Raw genomic sequence first — 17,771 nt, forward strand, 5'->3', positions numbered from 1 at the left:
GCCTCAAACCTATATCACGATATTTCAAGAATATTTGCTATTAGGGATGCACCGATCCACATTTTTTCACTTCCGATCCGATCCCGATACCTGAATTTGGATATCGGCCGATACCGATACTATTCCGATACCAGAGCTTTGTTTGCTTTGATATTATTATTATCATTATTGTTGATTTTATATGACGCTGACATGAACTCCACTCAACAGGCAAGTATGATATGAACATAATAGTGACCCAAATTATCACGGTTATCAATTTATATTTGAAAATCAACAAACAAAGAATAAATCAAGCAGCTCTAAGCACTTTTTTAAGCTAGATTCTGTGGGATTTCCTTCCTTATAATGGCTGTCGTCAATGGCAACGCATAATGCATAAATCTCTAATATTATATCTGTAAATATATTCTCAAGCAATATTCTCATCAGTGTTCTATCAGTGTTCTATCGCCTCCGTTCAGGAAATCCATTCCATAGTTTGCAGCCAGCTAGCCGACAAGCCGGCGGGAATCACTTTTGGAAAGCGCAGACGTGGCTCATGGGTATCGGATTTCTCCGCAGTTTGGATCGGGAAAATCCGATACGTGAATTAAGCTGGTATCGGTCCCGATACCGATACTGGATCGGATCGGCCCCATCCCTATTTGCCATAATAATATTTATGACTATATAGAAAAAAAATATGGAACAAAGTTTTATTGGTGATTGCAGCATTTATTAGTGCAAACAATATGAAGGGCATTTTCCATCCTTTTCCAATGAGCTACTGTGATTGATGACAGAATACTTAATTCAAAGTGTTAATCTATTGTCATAAGGTGGCAGCAGCAGCATTATAGTCACACAGCATGAGTCAAATATAAGAAAAGTAAAAAAAAAAAAAGTAGCCTTGGTACAAGTTGGTAGTGTTTTCACTGGAAATCTTACGTAAAAGTATAACATAAAGGCCTGTTCACACCAGGGTGATTTTTGTGCGTGTTTAACGCCGACGTTTTACGCCTCGTGACTAAACAAAGGGCGCCAATGTGAGTGTGCACACCGACGCGCAATACACGTAAAAGCGTAATAAAAATAAATAAATAAAAAAACCGCCTCAGGTTTGTTTTTTTATTTTGACGTGGCGCATTAAAAACTGGCCGACCAATGAGATCAGCGCTTTTGTTCACGTGCCTGGAGCTGCTGAAGTGACAGTAAAACACGACTTGGTGGCGCTCAAGCACAAAACGCTCTTGCCAAGCACACATTGATACGATGAGGAAGTAGTAAGTAGACAAAGAAGAAGATGAGCTGCTAATGCTGCTTGCTAGTTAGCAAAAAGTGTGTGTATGGTTTTGGCCATAGACATAATATGTCTATGGTTTTGGCAAGCACATAAATACCATAGACAGTAAAAGGTAAATACTGTCTCTCTTCTTCTTCTATGTGACAAGCGAGTGTCAGAAGCGTAAGCACCACCTTGTCTCCCGGGAGCGCTATCTACTGAATTTGCATGTTCACTCGGTGCATCACCAGTGATAATCGCTTGGGTGTGAACACTCAAGACGCGCTGAAAAAGTCATGAAAAACACTGGCGATAAGCATGCGCGATATTAGTCCCGGTGTGTACAGGCCTTAACGCCTTAACATTTTAGTTGAACAATAACTAAAGTATTTTATGCCATGGTCTGTCTGAATACTCGATTCTGATTGGCTGGAAGGTGTGCAATAAAATTATTTAATGCACAGGTAGTTCCAAGTCCGATGAATCCCCGTTCTATATTAATGCGCTGTTTTCATTGAAGCGCACACACGTCACTTGCATACAGAGAGAGGAGATTGCGCGTTCAGGAGCAAAAAAAAACTTGTCAACGCCCCCTCGCGACTTATAGAAATAAAATAGCTAAGCTACTGGATCGCTACATTTTATATTTCTCAGCAACGATGGGGTTACATCACTATTTTTAAGTAATAAACGTACATCTGCGTTGTTAAGAGAGACGCAGTCACGCAGGTACGAATCTCTCTCGCTCGCTCTCTCTCTCGACAATTAATTCAAATAAATGCTATGATTCATTCATGTTATGGCACACCCCTATAATGCACCATTTGTAAAGATGTGCCTGTTAGTTTACTTGTTTTTGTCTCTCTTGCCTTAAATTATCCATAATTCATCATTCAAAAGGGTTTTGTAAAGAGATCTGGAAGACGCAATCTTTTGGAGGACATTCTTTTACCCCATATTTTTAGTGGGGGTAAATGACCCATAATGCATCATTCATAAGAACTGCATGAAGATTTGACAGGAGATCCGTCTTTTACCTCATATTTATGTTTGTACTAGGTCCACCATAATGCACCATTCACGAGAATTTTCAGATGGGGTGGTCTCACTGGTTGGAAATGATCTGTAATGCATTATTCACAAGAATGTTGTACAAACGTGACACATTTTCTGGAGAACCTTTGTTTACCTTGTAGTTTCAGTCTCTCTGGGCTTAAATGTCCATTCTCAAGGGGTTGTAAAGATGTGACTTGGAAAAGGTGTGGGGAATTTTCATTTGCCTCATATTAATATTTGTATTTGTGGAAATCACTCCATAATGCACCATTCACAAGAATTTTAAGATGTGACAAAAAACTTTTGGGGAACCTTTTACCTCATATTTTCATTCTCAGTGGGAGGAAATCACTCATAATACACCATTCACAAGAATTTTGTGAAGACGTGACAAGAAACTTCTGGTGAACCGTTATTTACCTTGTATTTTCTCTCTGGGCTTAAATGGCCCATGATTCAAGATTCAAGATTCAAGAGTTTTATTTGTCACATACACAGTTATATACACAATATACAACTGGCAGTGAAATGTAAACAGGTCCGCTCCATGGACAGTGCAAATAACAGTTACAAGAAATTAAAATAGAAATAGAATAAAATTAGAATAAAAAGTATTAACATAAGTAGAATTATAAATAAATCAAGTAAAAGATAAAAATAGGAAATAAGATAAAAATAAAAATATAAAAATTAAAATATAAAAATATAAAAAAAAATAAAAAAAAATAAAAAATGCATCATTCACAAGGGTTTTGTAAAGATGTGAAATTCTTCGGCAAAACCTTCATTTACCACATATTTGCACTCTACCTCAGTGAAGACGTCTTGCTATCCTTCACTGTGGTAAACGAGGGGTTGTGCCCATGTAACGGGTCAGTTCTTCCCCTCCTGTCACTGCTCTGGCTGTCTCATGACTAAAGACACATGACCACCACACTCGCCCCATACAACAGCGCTTTGTGTGTGTCCCTGAGATGCAGAGAGTGTGTCTGAGTGCTGGTTGAAGGTTCTTCTGTTTTTTAATCATTTAACAAACTAATGTCGCTGGCCATGAGATAGTGGTTTGTCAGTTCTTTTATAGCACTTTTCCACTGCATGGTAACGCTTGGTACGGCTCGGCTTAGCTCGCTTCGCTTTTCCACTCTGTGTTAGGACTTGGTTCGGCACGGCTCGGTTTGGTTTGTTTTTCCACTGCAGTTTTGCACCGCTTTAAAGTGGGTGGGATTATAGAATGGTCGTTGTAATTGTGCCGCCTCTACTTCTCGGCATGTGAATGTTTTTAACTACAAGACGAATAAGTTTGTTTCAAAGGAGGCTGATTGCAGCAAAACAAAATACTGCTAAAAACGAGAGTAGGCACTCGTACAACCAAGCGTAGATGACAACACTTGATTTGCTCGACGGCGCACGGGTAAACTAATCTTGTATTTAGCAATGTGTTTAGGGTCTCAACTGCTATATCACTGCCACAAAAGCTTATAATGGTAGTGGCGGTAGTGACGATTTTCTCTGAACAATCAGTGATCTGCAGTGTTTACACGTCACTTTCTAGTATCGGTACGGCCTGCTTTGAACCTCAACCGATGTGGTACTATTTAACCACACCGAGCCGTACCGAACCGCACCATGCAATGGAAAAGCACCAAAAAGTGAGCCGTACCGAACTGTACCAAAAGCGCCATTAGTCATTCATTGATTCTGCACGAACAAACATACTGGCCTAGTTTTAAGCATGTTTGTTTTTAGCTTCTGGGTTTTAACAATGCATCTTTGATTGGCTATATATTTATAAATATATAAATATTAGGGCTGTGCTCAGAATATTGATACAACGATACATCGTCATGAACTCCTGTCTGCTTTTCAATATAACCAACGCGACGCAAGCAGCAGTGCAAGACATTCAAAATGAAGAGGTTTTTAGTTAATGAATGAACGGAACATTGCAGCGCGCCTCACATCCATTAAATAGCAATACTCTTTGTGCTTTGTTGCTTAATAACGTTAAATAACGTTAATTATTATTTATATATAAATACACACACATTCATGTATATATTTAAGAAATATTTGCATGTATATATAGTGTATATACATTTATATAATCTATAATATATATATAAATATAAATGTTTTATATATAAAAAGAATATTTTTGTTTTCTTAAATATATACATGCTTGTGTGTGTGTGTGTGTGTGTGTGTGTGTGTGTGTGTGTGTGTGTGTGTGTGTGTGTGTGTGTGTGTGTGTGTGTGTGTGTGTGTGTGTGTGTGTGTGTGTGTGTGTGTGTGTGTATTTATATATAAATAATAATTAAGAGTACACACACATATATTATGTAAACACAAACTTTCATTTTGGATGCGATTAATCACGATTAATCTTTTGACAGCCCTAAAATATATATATATATATATATATATAATGTTGCCTATATGTTCACCAAAGCTGCATTTATTTGATTTAAATACACACACACAAAAACCCAGTAATATTGTGAAATATTCATTTACAATAACTTTGTTTTCTGTTTGAATATTATTATAAAATGTAATTTATTCCTGTAAATAAGAGCTGGATTTTCAGCATCATTACTCCAGTGTCCAGTTCAGTGTCACATGTTCTTTCCAAAATCATTTTATTAAGCAAGGATGCTTTAAATTGATCAAAAGTGACAGTAAAGACATCAATAATCTTACAAAAGATTTATATCCTTGGTGTCCGTGGGCCCCATCCACTTTCAGTATGTGGAAAAGAGCAGCTTAGACATTGTACTAAATATGTGTTTTTGTGTTTGTCAGGAAAAAAATTGGGTTTGGAACAATGTGACAATTTAGGTGAACAGTACCTTTGGAAAAGAAATGCTAATTATGGCAGATAATCACCTATGTGTATCGTTTTGATAAATGACTATCTATGTTTTCAGGTAAAGACTTGGCAAAACATTTAATCTCACTCTCTTAACAGAGAGGAAACATGTTCAAATTAAATTTTAAGATCAGGCAGTGATTTGACAGATGCTGCTCACAACAGGAAGCTAAACGATGCCCAGGGCTGTTATGGAGAGCATAGTTTTTTATTTTTGTCTCACTCTTTCTAACAATGCTTCCTGTTCCTTCTACAGGCCAAATACATCTCGACATGCATCGATGAAATCAAACAAGAACTCAAACAGGACAACATCGCCGTAAAAGCCAATGCAGTCTGCAAGCTCACCTACGTAAGACCGCCCATCATTGATAGCCTCTCCCATTTGCTTCATAATGAGCTCAATCCATCACTTATTCTTCTGATTTCTCCTTCGAACAGTTGCAGATGCTTGGCTATGATGTCAGTTGGGCTGCGTTCAACATCGTGGAGGTGATGAGCTCCTCCAAATTTACATACAAGGTGAGAGGCAGCGACAAAATTAATATTAGCGTTCAGTCACGACATTGTAAATTTAGTATTATTTATATACTATTATAGTATTTAGTAATATTTTGAATTGGCTTTTATTATAATATTTCTGTCCATTTTAGCTGTAGTATTTTTATTTACATTTGTCATTTTTATTTATTTATGGTTTATATTTTGTATTAACCTGAAATGCCTTGTGTAGTTTTTTTGTTAATTGTATGAATTATGTTGTTTATTCTGTTTCCACCATGAAAATAGCCTTGATGCTGACATGGCGGAAAAAATTAATGATAATCATTTGTTTTCGTAATATCATTGCGCCTGCTGCACCCATGGTACGGCAGCAAAGTTCCTTGATTATTACGCAGGAATGAGAGTATAGTTCCTAGCCATATCGGCCTAGAAAATTGCAAATTTTCATTTTCCGTCGGTCTTAGTACAAGTTTTAAATAGGAAAAATATCGAAACTTTTTGGTCATTTTTGAGCGAGATGCTAACGGTCTAATCAGATTCAATGATCTATGCTAAGCTATGCTAAAAGTTCTACCGCCAGATCCGGGGATCGGCTGAATGGATTCGAAAACGGTAAAGCTCAACTGTTTAACTCTAGGGGAGTTGGAAAATGAGCCTATTTTCAAGAAAAATTGTGTGTTCCTTTAACATTAGTTAACTACAATAGTTAATGTGAACTAACAACGGAAAATAATAAAGCATTCACTAATACATTATTAAAACCAAAAGTCGTAACTGTTAATATTTTATGGACCGGAGCTGACATGAACTAAGAGTTCTATTTTTATTAACTAATGTTAACAAAGATTAAAAAAATACTGTAACACACGTATTGCCCATTGTTAGTTAATTTGAGTTAATGTATTAACCAAAAGGACCTTATAGTAAGGTGTTAATGTTGTTTTTTATAACAGGACTTTATTACTTTAATTTCCTTATTTCAGTTAGTTGCCAAGGCAATCTTTTTATTTTCATCCAGTATTTATATTTTATTTTATTTCATCTTTATTACAGAAAACTATTTAATAATTTTAGCTATCACCATTGGTTCACAAATGTCTTTTTCTCGTTTTCAGCGAATCGGCTACCTTGCAGCATCGCAATGCTTTCATGAGGGCACTGATGTCATCATGCTGACAACCAATCAGATCCGCAAGGTGTGTTTTGAACTTCCTGTTCACTTGTGTTTTTTTTTATTATACTGATTATACTATAGGACGCTTCATCATCTCTCACCAGGATCTCAGCAGTCCCAACCAGTACGACACCGGCGTGGCTCTGACTGGCCTTTCCTGCTTTGTGACCCCCGACCTTGCTCGTGACCTGGCCAATGACATCATGACTTTGGTAAAGCCATTCAGAGTGTTTATGTAAGGCAAATATTGACTGTCAGCACATATTCATTCCCTCTCACCCTTCCTCCATCTCAGATGTCCCACACTAAGCCATACATTCGCAAGAAGGCGGTGCTGATCATGTACAAAGTGTTCCTGAAGTACCCAGAGTCCCTGCGTCCTGCCTTCCCACGACTCAAAGAGAAGCTGGAGGACCCAGATCCCGGTACGGATGCAAAATCATCATCTTAACGTGACTCGCTGAATGATAATATTTCAGGCTTCCATCTGAACGTTTATTTGTGTATGTCCCAGGTGTCCAGTCAGCGGCTGTGAATGTCATCTGTGAACTGGCCAGAAGAAATCCCAAGAACTACCTATCCCTGGCGCCCCTGTTCTTCAAACTCATGACCTCCTCCACCAACAACTGGGTTCTTATCAAGATCATTAAGCTGGTAAGAAACTATATATGTTGGGTTTTAACCCTGTAAAGCCTCCGTTTTTTAAAACTGATTATCTATTTACACTGTGCAAATAGCCCGCCTTGTTGGTACAGGCGATTTACTGTAACTCCGCCCACCTGTGACCTGTAACCATGCGTTCACACCGCCGCTGGCTGCCCTGCCAACAACACTGTAGAAAGATTTGTGGACACTCTGACGTGGATCGAATGCTTGGTCTTTTTTTTTATGTTATTTAAAGGGATAGTTCTCCCAAAAATGAAAATTTGACATTTATCTGCTTACCCCCAGGCCATCCAAGGTGTAGGTGTCTTTGTTTCTTCAGTAGAACACAAATGGAGATTTTTAACTTCAACCGTTGCTGTGTGTCACTCATAGAATGCATGTCAATGGGGTCTAGTTCTATTAGGGTAAAAAAAAACATGCACAGACAACTTCAAGTTAATCCATGCGGCTCGTGACGACACATTAATGTCTTGAGACACGAAACGATCGGTTTGTGCAATAAACCAAACAGTATTTATATCATTTTTTACCTCAAATACAACACCATGTCCAACAGCACTGAAAGCGCAGCACTTCCGCAAACGCCAGAAGTGCTCTCGTGCTCTTCTTCTTCTTGTTTTACGGCGGATCGCAAACAAATACGTGCATTACCGCCACCTATGTCAGAAATGCTCTCGCGCTCGTGTACAGTAAACAATGAGTGACGTATACGAGCGCGAGAGCATTTCTGACATAGGTGGCGGTAATGCACGTATTTGTTTGCGATCCGCCGTAAAATAAGAAGAAGAGTGCGAGAGCACTTCTGCCGTTTGTGGAAGTGCTGCGCTTTCAGTGCTGTTGGACATGGTGTTGTATTTGAGGTAAAAAATTATTTAAATACTGTTCGGTTTATCGCACAAACCGATCGTTTCGTGTCTTAAGACATTAACGTGTCGCCACGAGCCGCATGGATTAATTTGAAGTTGTCTGTGCATGTTTTTTTTACCCTAATATAATTAGACCCCATTGACATGCATTCTATGAGTGACACACAGCAATGGTTGAAGTTAAAAATCTCCATTTGTGTTCTACTGAAGAAACAAAGACACCTACACCTTGGATGGCCTGGGGGTAAGCAGATAAATGTCAAATTTTCATTTTTGGGTGAACTATCCCTTTAAAGGGGCCCCAAAGGAAACAAGCATGTTGATTGGTAGACTGACCACAAGGAGGGTATAAGTAAAGTATTACTAACAATATAAGAGTTATACTTATAAAAATCAGTAAAGATTTCACACATATTTCACAGAAATGTTGGTACTAAAAGGCCTTTTACTTGCTAATAAAGTATAAACTATAAATCAGATGATGGAAGGCATGTAGTGTTGATCATGTTGATAATTTAGAGGCCTGATGCTGCGTTCACACCGAACGCGAATAGAGCGTCAAAATCGCGTCTACCGCGTCTAGTTTCACGCGCGAACATTTTGAATGCATTCGCGCATCCGCGGCGAATTGGACGCGCATAGAAATCGAGCACTGGAAGTGAAATTGACGCGCGTTCAAGGCACTCCAGGAGAAATGTCATAAAACACCACTCTGCCTCTTTTCATTTTCATAAAAAATATATATTAAACATTAATAGCCACACAAATGTGGTCCAGGCGACTCCTACATTATCTTCACTGCATGTATATTTAAATATCCTTAAAAAATAAAGTGATGAAACTTCTCTTTGCCTTCAGTCAAAACAATTTGGCAGACAACAATTTTACAGATTCATGAGAGCAAAGATCGCCCGTTAGATCCACACAAGACGAACCACTACAGGACATCAGAGCCAGCGGCAAACGGCAGAAGGACTGGCCGAGGAAAGGCTGCTCTCACCGGGGTTATGAGCGCTGAGCGCCCGGTGATCGCCTGGATCTCACAACTCCACAAACACAAGATTATTTTTTTTAAATAGGCGCTCTCTTTATAAATAAACCACAGATTTGAGCTTTAAACAACTACATTCCCACCTGAAAAAGTCTTAAAACTACATTTTGTGACACAATAGTAGTATTTTTAATTTATGCAGGGTTTCTTATCACGTCACTTTACCACGTGACCGCAGCAAGCAGGCTCCTGATTGGTTAACGCGGCGCGAATTGACGCCAAAGTTCAAATTTTTGACGCGAATTCGCTTCAAACACGTGAATGCACTAAAGCACCACTCGTGTGTAATGCGCGTATCACGCAAGACGCTCAATTCACGTCCAATTCGCGTCATCGGCGCGAACTGGATGCACGAATGAGGCGGATTTGCGTCCTTCGCACCGCGGGACCTCCAGACGCGCGTCAACACGCCTTTCCATTGACTTGACATTGAAATCACTCGCGCCAGACGCTCTATTCGCGTTTGGTGTGAACGCAGCATTAGAAATGTGCATATCAAATATGCAGTAGGGTAAAAGGGGACCGATTCGACACTTTTGTCCTTTTCTTTAATGAGATTTCCATGTTTTTGTTTATTTTTAGTTTGGCGCTCTCACTCCTTTGGAGCCTCGTTTGGGAAAGAAACTGATTGAGCCCCTAACAAACCTCATCCACAGGTAACAGTGATACTAAAACACTCCAACGCCCTCAAGCTGGCCAAAAATATTAGGGTTAAATATAATATTTCTTTTTTTCTTGTCCATTTACTCTCTCAGTACCTCAGCCATGTCGCTTCTGTATGAGTGTGTCAACACAGTCATAGCAGGTCAGTATTATTTGGTGCCGTGACCCGGTACTCAAGTACACACATTTAACGACACCACTGATGTCTTTTCTCTCTCCTGTTTTACCTCAGTGCTGATCTCACTGTCCTCTGGGATGCCTAATCACAGTGCTAGCATACAGGTGGGCCATTGTCACATTACTCAATATGACCGGTTTTATATTCACAATTAATGTGCACCCTTTACTCACAATATTCCTATATTTGACATCTGCATTTGTGGTATGTTAATTTGTCAACGCCCAATATGGAGATGCTATAGAATAATATTGTGTTGATAAAATCATATTGCGCTATATTACAATTATTTTTCTTAAGATGAAGCATTGATATTTCATGGCCTTGGATGATTATCGTTTTTTTTTTGTTTATGTCTCCATTCATATACTTTTCTATTCAGTTAATGAAGAAATAAAGAAGCAGGTTATCTAAAGCACAAACATATTAAATTATTAGTATTTTTTGTGAATTGAATAAATATTGGATGTTTGAAATCCAATGTCTCAAATGTTAGTACATTTATAAAATATTTCTAATGCATGTAAATGTATACAATTTGATTAAAGATTGGTGAAAGATATTTAGTATTATGTGTCCTTTCATATATATTTTCCAATTAATGAAGAAGCAGTTCAAATAACACACAGGAATTAATATTGTTATAATTTTATTTTTTAAAATGAGTAAATATTAGACATTTTGTGCCAATGCCTCCAATTTTTTTTATATATATATATATATATATAATATATATTTATATTTATATTTATTTATTTATATTATTATTATTTATTTATGTGTATGTTTTTTTATATATGTATGTGTGTGTGTATATGAAGCTTGTTTTGTTTAAATATTTGATTAATATAACGTCTGAGGCATTGAGCCAAAATGTCTAATATTTACCTAATTAAAAAAAAAAATTATCAAGTAAATATTGAACATTTTGTGCCAATGCCTAAAATGTTATAATATTAATCTAAAAAAAAGTGTGTATAAAATATATATATATATATATAATATATATATAAATATAATTTTTTTTTTTTTTTTTTTTTTTTTTTTTATAAATATTGCCCACCTCAGTCTCTTGATATCAGCATTCAGCCATTCATCATTGCAAAACTTGGTCAACCACTACTGATTTTTATAGATAGGTATAACTTACATGAATTCTTCGATTGCAAACAAGCACTTGACCCATCTGAAGTTGGCTTTCTCTTTGGTGTTGTTGATGTAAGATGGTGTGGAAAGCTTTTTAACATGGTAATAATGCCTTTTGTCTTTCCTTCTGTTCTCCATTTCTCTCTCCGCTCCACAGCTCTGTGTGCAGAAACTGCGAATCCTGATCGAAGACTCGGACCAGAACTGTGAGCCTTCTGTCAATGCCTGCAGTGTGTCATTCTCTCATTGTCTGTGTGTTTTTGAGTCCCGCCCCCCCTCTGGCCCTGTGGATGGAGTCCATGTAGATCTCCATTCCGGATAACTCGAAGACACCTCAGCACTACAATAGGACATTTTAAATCAATCGTAGCTTTTTAGCTTTGAGGAACTTCCCAAAAAAAAAAGTTCCTCCGAAAAGCCATAATGTTTCAAGACATGTGCATTAAGTAATCTGAATTGTCTTGCAGGAGTTCGAGTTATTGGCGTCCCAGTGATGCCGGCTGTAGAGTAGCTCTGTGAATCCTGGACTGCCATGTTTTGTTTCTCAAAAACAGCAGAGTTTCCTCACAGGGCCGTTTGATATTTACCTCCAGCTGAATGCTTTGGCATTCTGTCAATATTTAAGCCCCATGTGTTCCTTAAATAGATCAGTGTATTTGTACATTTTGTTTTGGCATCAACAAGGCAAAACATTTGAGGACATGCCCATTGTCCTGATAGCCCAAGAACTGTGTCTTGCATCTATATTTAATCTATTTGATTTTATGGGCATTTAAATAATCAGTTGCTTTATATCAACTAGGCATTTAATCTGTTACAAATAATGCACTTCACTTTTAAAAGTCTGGCAGAGTAAAACAAAACTGAAGTCCGTTTGTGTGTGTGTGTGTGTGTGTGTGTGTGTTTGTTGTCCTTCGTGTTTGTGTTTTCTTTTCCCATTGTCTTGTTTGTTTTTTTCTCCATGTAGATTTGCATATTCAGATTTTTCAGTAATGACGTAGTTGTAAATGGTTAGAATGGTATCATTTCTAAAATACTGTACATTTTGCACATTTTAGCAGAAGGCTTCAGACTGCAGTCGTCATGCAATGGTAGTTCACCCTATCTATTGACTTTGTATATTATTAATCGTCCTGTGAAACATCAGACTTTTCAGTGTTGATGTACTGTATGTCAATCTTCTCTAATCAATAAGTCTGCTCAAACTCTGTTTTTTTAGATCTGCCTTCATCCAGTCAGCAAACGATGGATAGAAGTCCCGTCATACAATTAAAAATATATATATTTTCCATAATCCATTTCACTCGGATGTATGTCACGATACAAAAGAAAATGGCTGTCGCTACTTCCATTACATGGCGACTTTAATAGTCTTAATAGAAGAACTGAGCTTACCGACAATTAGCATGATTGCTATGATTATGATTGCTAAATGCTATACAGCAGTAGTTAGCGAACAGAGAGACTACGCTTCATTGCAAGAGTCACTTAGGCACTGTGGTGTTTTGCAGTGAAGTACTTGGGTCTTCTGGCCATGTCCAAGATCCTGAAGACGCACCCGAAGTCTGTGCAGTCGCACAAGGACCTGATCCTTCAGTGTTTGGATGACAAAGATGAGTCCATCCGCCTAAGAGCCCTGGATCTGCTCTACGGCATGGTGTGTATGACATTTGTTAACATCATTTGTTTGTTTGCGTTCCTCTTAACTCAGGGGTGCCAAATCCTGTTCTAGACCAGATCCAACCCTGACCCAACAAACCTGTCTGTAATTATCAAGTGCTCATGAAGATCTTAATTAAAGCTGGTTCAGTTATGTTTGATCAACTTTGGAGCTGAACTTTGCAGGAAAGTAGATCTCCAGGAACTGGATTGGGCACCCCTGATCTAAGTCATGTTGTGAAGAGCTCAAATATAACGTGTTGCTGAAATGTGGGTGACTAGGTCTCGAAGAAGAACCTGATGGAGATTGTGAAGAAGCTCATGCTGCATGTGGACAAAGCAGAAGGCACCACTTACAGAGATGAGTTGCTCACCAAGATCATCGACATCTGCAGCCAGAGCAACTACCAATACATCACAAACTTTGAGTGGTAAGCCTAAACAGCAAAGTACACACCAAGGCCACATTTACATTGCATGGTTCAAGTGACCCAGTTGCAAATCTTTTTTTCCTCCAATCGGATATTACGCACGTACAGTATGTGGATATGAATCGGATATGTGCATTTTCGTCAACCATGTAAGCAGACAGATCAGATATTTCCATCATGCGTCATTGAAAAAACGACAGTGGCGAATGACATGAACTCAGGTGGACGCCAAACGCGATCACATGACTTCACATGACAAATTGCGCCGTTTTTACTTCCTAAACTGTAAAACTGTTTGCACTACAAATCAGCGTGTTCATACCAGCGTTTTGTACAACTAAAAAGAACTGGAAGCGAATGACACCGGAAGCCAGACACATTAAAATTACGAATAGCCGTGCCCACTCTTACGTGAAATATAAGGTCAATAGTGTAAATGCAGATACCTTGTGCCCCCCCCCCCCCCAATCATTTATAATAAATACTGCGATATCTAAAAAAAAAACAATTGTCAATCTTATCCGTCTTCCAGGTACATCAGTATCCTGGTAGAACTGACTCGTCTGGAGGGCACAAGGCATGGCCACCTAATCGCCTCTCAGATGCTGGACGTTGCCATCCGTGTCAAAGCCATCCGGGGCTTCGCAGTGTCTCAGATGGCCACTCTACTGGACAACGCACACCTTCTGACTGGCAACACGCAGCGCAACGGGATCTGCGAGGTTCTATACGCCGCTGCGTGGATCTGCGGGGAGTTCTCAGAGTACGTGGTGGCAATCTTGGAAAGGTTCAAGGTTCAAACATATGAACAGAGTGCTAAAGTTTAACCTTTCCTCACAGGCATCTGGAGGACCCCATGCAGACCTTGGAGGCCATGCTGAGACCCAAAGTGGCCACCCTGCCCGGTCACATCCAGGCGGTGTATGTACAAAATGCAGCCAAGCTGTTTGCGACTGTGCTGCAGAAGCACGAAGGGGAGACCGACAGCCAGGCAGCGCAGGAGACCAGCCAGCTGCTTATAGAGAGACTGCCGCTGTTCGTCCAGAGTGCCAACCTGGAAGTGCAGGAGAGGGTGAGGAATTCAGCATCAAATTAAATTCAACGGCCAAATCTAAAAATCCAATCAACAACCGATAAAGTGAACCAAGCCCCCACCCTTCATTTTTGTTTTCTGATCATCTGTTACACTCGGATGTACGTCACAATATGAAAGTGACTTCAAAGTCAGCATGAAACTTTGCGAAAGTCTTTTCTTCCATATTGTGATGTATATCATAGGGCAAAACAACAACAAAAATGCTGGGCAGGACTTAATTTGGTCCATTGGGAATTGATTGAATGGTTGTGGTTTGCTATTGAACGATTTCATGTGAGTGACGGGTGGCCCCGCCCTCACTCCAGTAAACGCATCATCAGAGAAGACATGCCACAGCAAGAGGGAGGGCAAGTTATTTTGGTTGAAGATTATGAGGGTACATGAATTAATAAATAAAATAATGATGTGCATGGATAAATCATTTATAATAAACACTGCAATATTCCATAAAAAATAAGAATTGTTAAAGCTACACTGTGTGATATTTTCCCCCATCTAGTGGTGAACTTGTATATGACCATCCAGTGAATTTTAGTTTCTGTTCTGTTCAATTCCGATTTCGTTTTAACTCCTACGGTGGCCGATTTAGTCCAAGATTAATATGGCTTCCAGTTCGACCTCGTCCACATTCGACACGGTGCCTGTGGGATATTCTGTGCGCAGTGGGATGGTTGGAACTCAACTGGCCTAATTATTCGGCTAGAAAGAACTGCAGCTAATCCAGAGTGAACTTTGATGATAGTAATGTTTATTCAGTCATCCAATTGCAAGGCATAAACAGGTTTGCATGGATATGTACATAAATGTGGTTTCTGTGAGAGAACAAATTAGGATGGTAAATATACATGATAATGACATGACAGAATATACACAGTTAAGAACTGTATAACTATACTTATAAGTTACATTTGTATAATGTAACCGTAAACCAGAGCTTATTGTACCACATATAGGCGCTAAATGCAGCTGCATTAAAAGGAGCGGAGCTGCCGCTGCTGCTGTTAACAAGCGGTGTCGGATTACAAAAGTGTGTGCGCAGGTTTAGCTCTGTATAACAAGTGTTAATATGCCGATCAGACCTGATACATATTTCCATCAACATACATTACAAGCAAATATTTTCTATAAACGAATAAACATTGTTAATAACTGAATGACTATTCAAATAGGTGAGCATTACGCTATTGTATGTTGACACAAAAATACTTCTGAGGTGACATCAACTGAATCACATGATGACACACTCTGAAACACATCCACAATGACAATAAATATTATTACTTACAGAGTTATTAACGCACAGAAATACCACACAAGGAAAAACAGACTTTTGAGGAATAAACAAGCCAGGAAAACTCCGTATAACTCTGTTACTGGAGCTGCTGAGATGAAAACTCTCTGCACATGCACTAGACAAGTCTGAACAAGTTGACGCGCACAGTGTTAAAACCGGTTAAAACGCGAAAGGCGAAGCTTGAATTTACGGGTATGTCCCTCTTTGGCTAATGTACTTTCAAGATGGAGGGGCAACATGGCGACCACCGTTAGATCCCATTACCTTATGTATTTTCAATGGCATATTATAAACTTACGAGAATACTTTATTACTTGAAAGAAGTAAATATACATTAATGAGCACATATATTTTTGAAAGAACTAAGTGTTTTTAGTTAAGAATAGACTAAAAAAGTTACACAGTGTAGCTTTAATTTTTATTTCATGGTGACTTTAAAGGTGCAGTGTGTTGTATTTATGAGGATCTATTGACAGAAATGCAATATAATATACATAACAATGTTTTCAGTGGTGCATAAAGACCTTACATAATGAACCGTCATGTTTCTACAGTAGCCCTAAACAGACAAACTGCTCAACAGAGCGCTAGTCACTCTCTGTTCTCTCCGACGACAAAACTTTTGTCCTGTGTCGGCCACCGTAGCTTCTCTATGTGCTTTGAAAGGGAGGGGGAGCAGTGGTTGATTGCAATTCACAACCTCACCACTAGATGGCGCTAAAATGTACGCAGTGCACCTTTAAAAGATGCCAAGTTTTGGCCAAAATGTAAGATGCTGATCTAAGATGTGCTAAAACATGCCCACAACATGCTAGCTTTGTGTTAAAAATTGCTAGCAACATTTTAAAACATGTTGGAAATGGGCTAAAATGCTAGAAACATATGAGCAATATGTTAAGTCATGTTAGCAATGTGTTAAAAACATGCAAGCAACATGCTCAAGTCATGCTAGTGATGTTAAAACATGTCAACAAAATAGTCCATGTTATCAGTGTGATAAACATGACAGCAATCTGTTAAATATGTTAAAAAACATATTGGCATTGTGTTTAAACATGCTAACAACATATTAGCAGCATTCTACAACATTTTGGAAACATGTTGAAAATGCTAGAAACATGAGCAATATGTTATGTCATGTTAGCATTTGTTAAAAATATGTCAACAAAATAGTACAACATGTTAGCAATGTGATAAACATGACCGCAATGTGTTAAATACGTTAGAAACATGCTAGCTTTGTGTTAAAACATGCTAGCAACATTGTTAAACATATTGGAAATGTGCTAAAATGCTAGAAACTTACAAGCAATATGTTAAGTCATGTTAGCAATGTGATAAACATGACAGCAATCTGTTAAATATGTAAGAAACATCCTAGCATTGTGTTAAAACATGCTAGCCGCATTCTAAACATGTTGGAAACATATGAGCAATATGTTATGTTATGTCATGTTAGCATTTGTTAAAAACATGTCAACAAAATAGTACAACATGTTAGCAATGTGATAAACATGACCGCAATATGTTAAATACGTAGAAACATGCTATCATTGTGTTAAAACATGCTAGCAACATTGTAAAACATGTTGGAAATGTGTTAATGCTAGAAACTTACAAGCAATATGTTAAGTCATGTTAGCAATGTGATAATCATGACAGCAATCTGTTAAATATGTTAGAAACATGCTAGCATTGTGTTAAAACATGATAACAACGTATTAGCAGCATTCTAAACATGTTGGAAACATGAGCTATGTCATGTTAGTATTTGTTAAAAACGTCAACAAAATAGTACATGTTAGCAATGTGATAAACATGACAGCAAGCTGTTAATATGTTAGAAACATGCTA

General features: G+C 38.3%; 1 protein-coding gene across 4 annotated transcripts in view; it reads left to right on the forward strand.

Annotated features, from left to right (window-relative positions):
- ap3d1 (adaptor related protein complex 3 subunit delta 1) overlaps positions 1-17,771 on the forward strand; it is a 49,700-nt gene that overhangs the window by 5,316 nt on the left and 26,613 nt on the right. For all 4 annotated transcript variants that reach the window (XM_079807435.1, XM_079807436.1, XM_079807433.1 and 1 more), the window contains exons 2-15: positions 5,446-5,541; positions 5,631-5,711; positions 6,809-6,889; positions 6,972-7,079; positions 7,163-7,292; positions 7,382-7,521; positions 10,033-10,106; positions 10,206-10,255; positions 10,346-10,395; positions 11,595-11,643; positions 12,949-13,094; positions 13,379-13,527; positions 14,060-14,290; positions 14,368-14,599. In XM_079807435.1, coding sequence (XP_079663561.1) covers positions 5,446-5,541; positions 5,631-5,711; positions 6,809-6,889; positions 6,972-7,079; positions 7,163-7,292; positions 7,382-7,521; positions 10,033-10,106; positions 10,206-10,255; positions 10,346-10,395; positions 11,595-11,643; positions 12,949-13,094; positions 13,379-13,527; positions 14,060-14,290; positions 14,368-14,599 — 1,617 coding nt within the window. The remainder of the gene's footprint in view (positions 1-5,445; positions 5,542-5,630; positions 5,712-6,808; positions 6,890-6,971; positions 7,080-7,162; positions 7,293-7,381; positions 7,522-10,032; positions 10,107-10,205; positions 10,256-10,345; positions 10,396-11,594; positions 11,644-12,948; positions 13,095-13,378; positions 13,528-14,059; positions 14,291-14,367; positions 14,600-17,771) is intronic.

This window comes from Gobio gobio (genome assembly GCF_949357685.1).
Source record: "Gobio gobio genome assembly, chromosome: 24".
NCBI classification, from domain to species: domain Eukaryota; kingdom Metazoa; phylum Chordata; class Actinopteri; order Cypriniformes; family Gobionidae; genus Gobio; species Gobio gobio.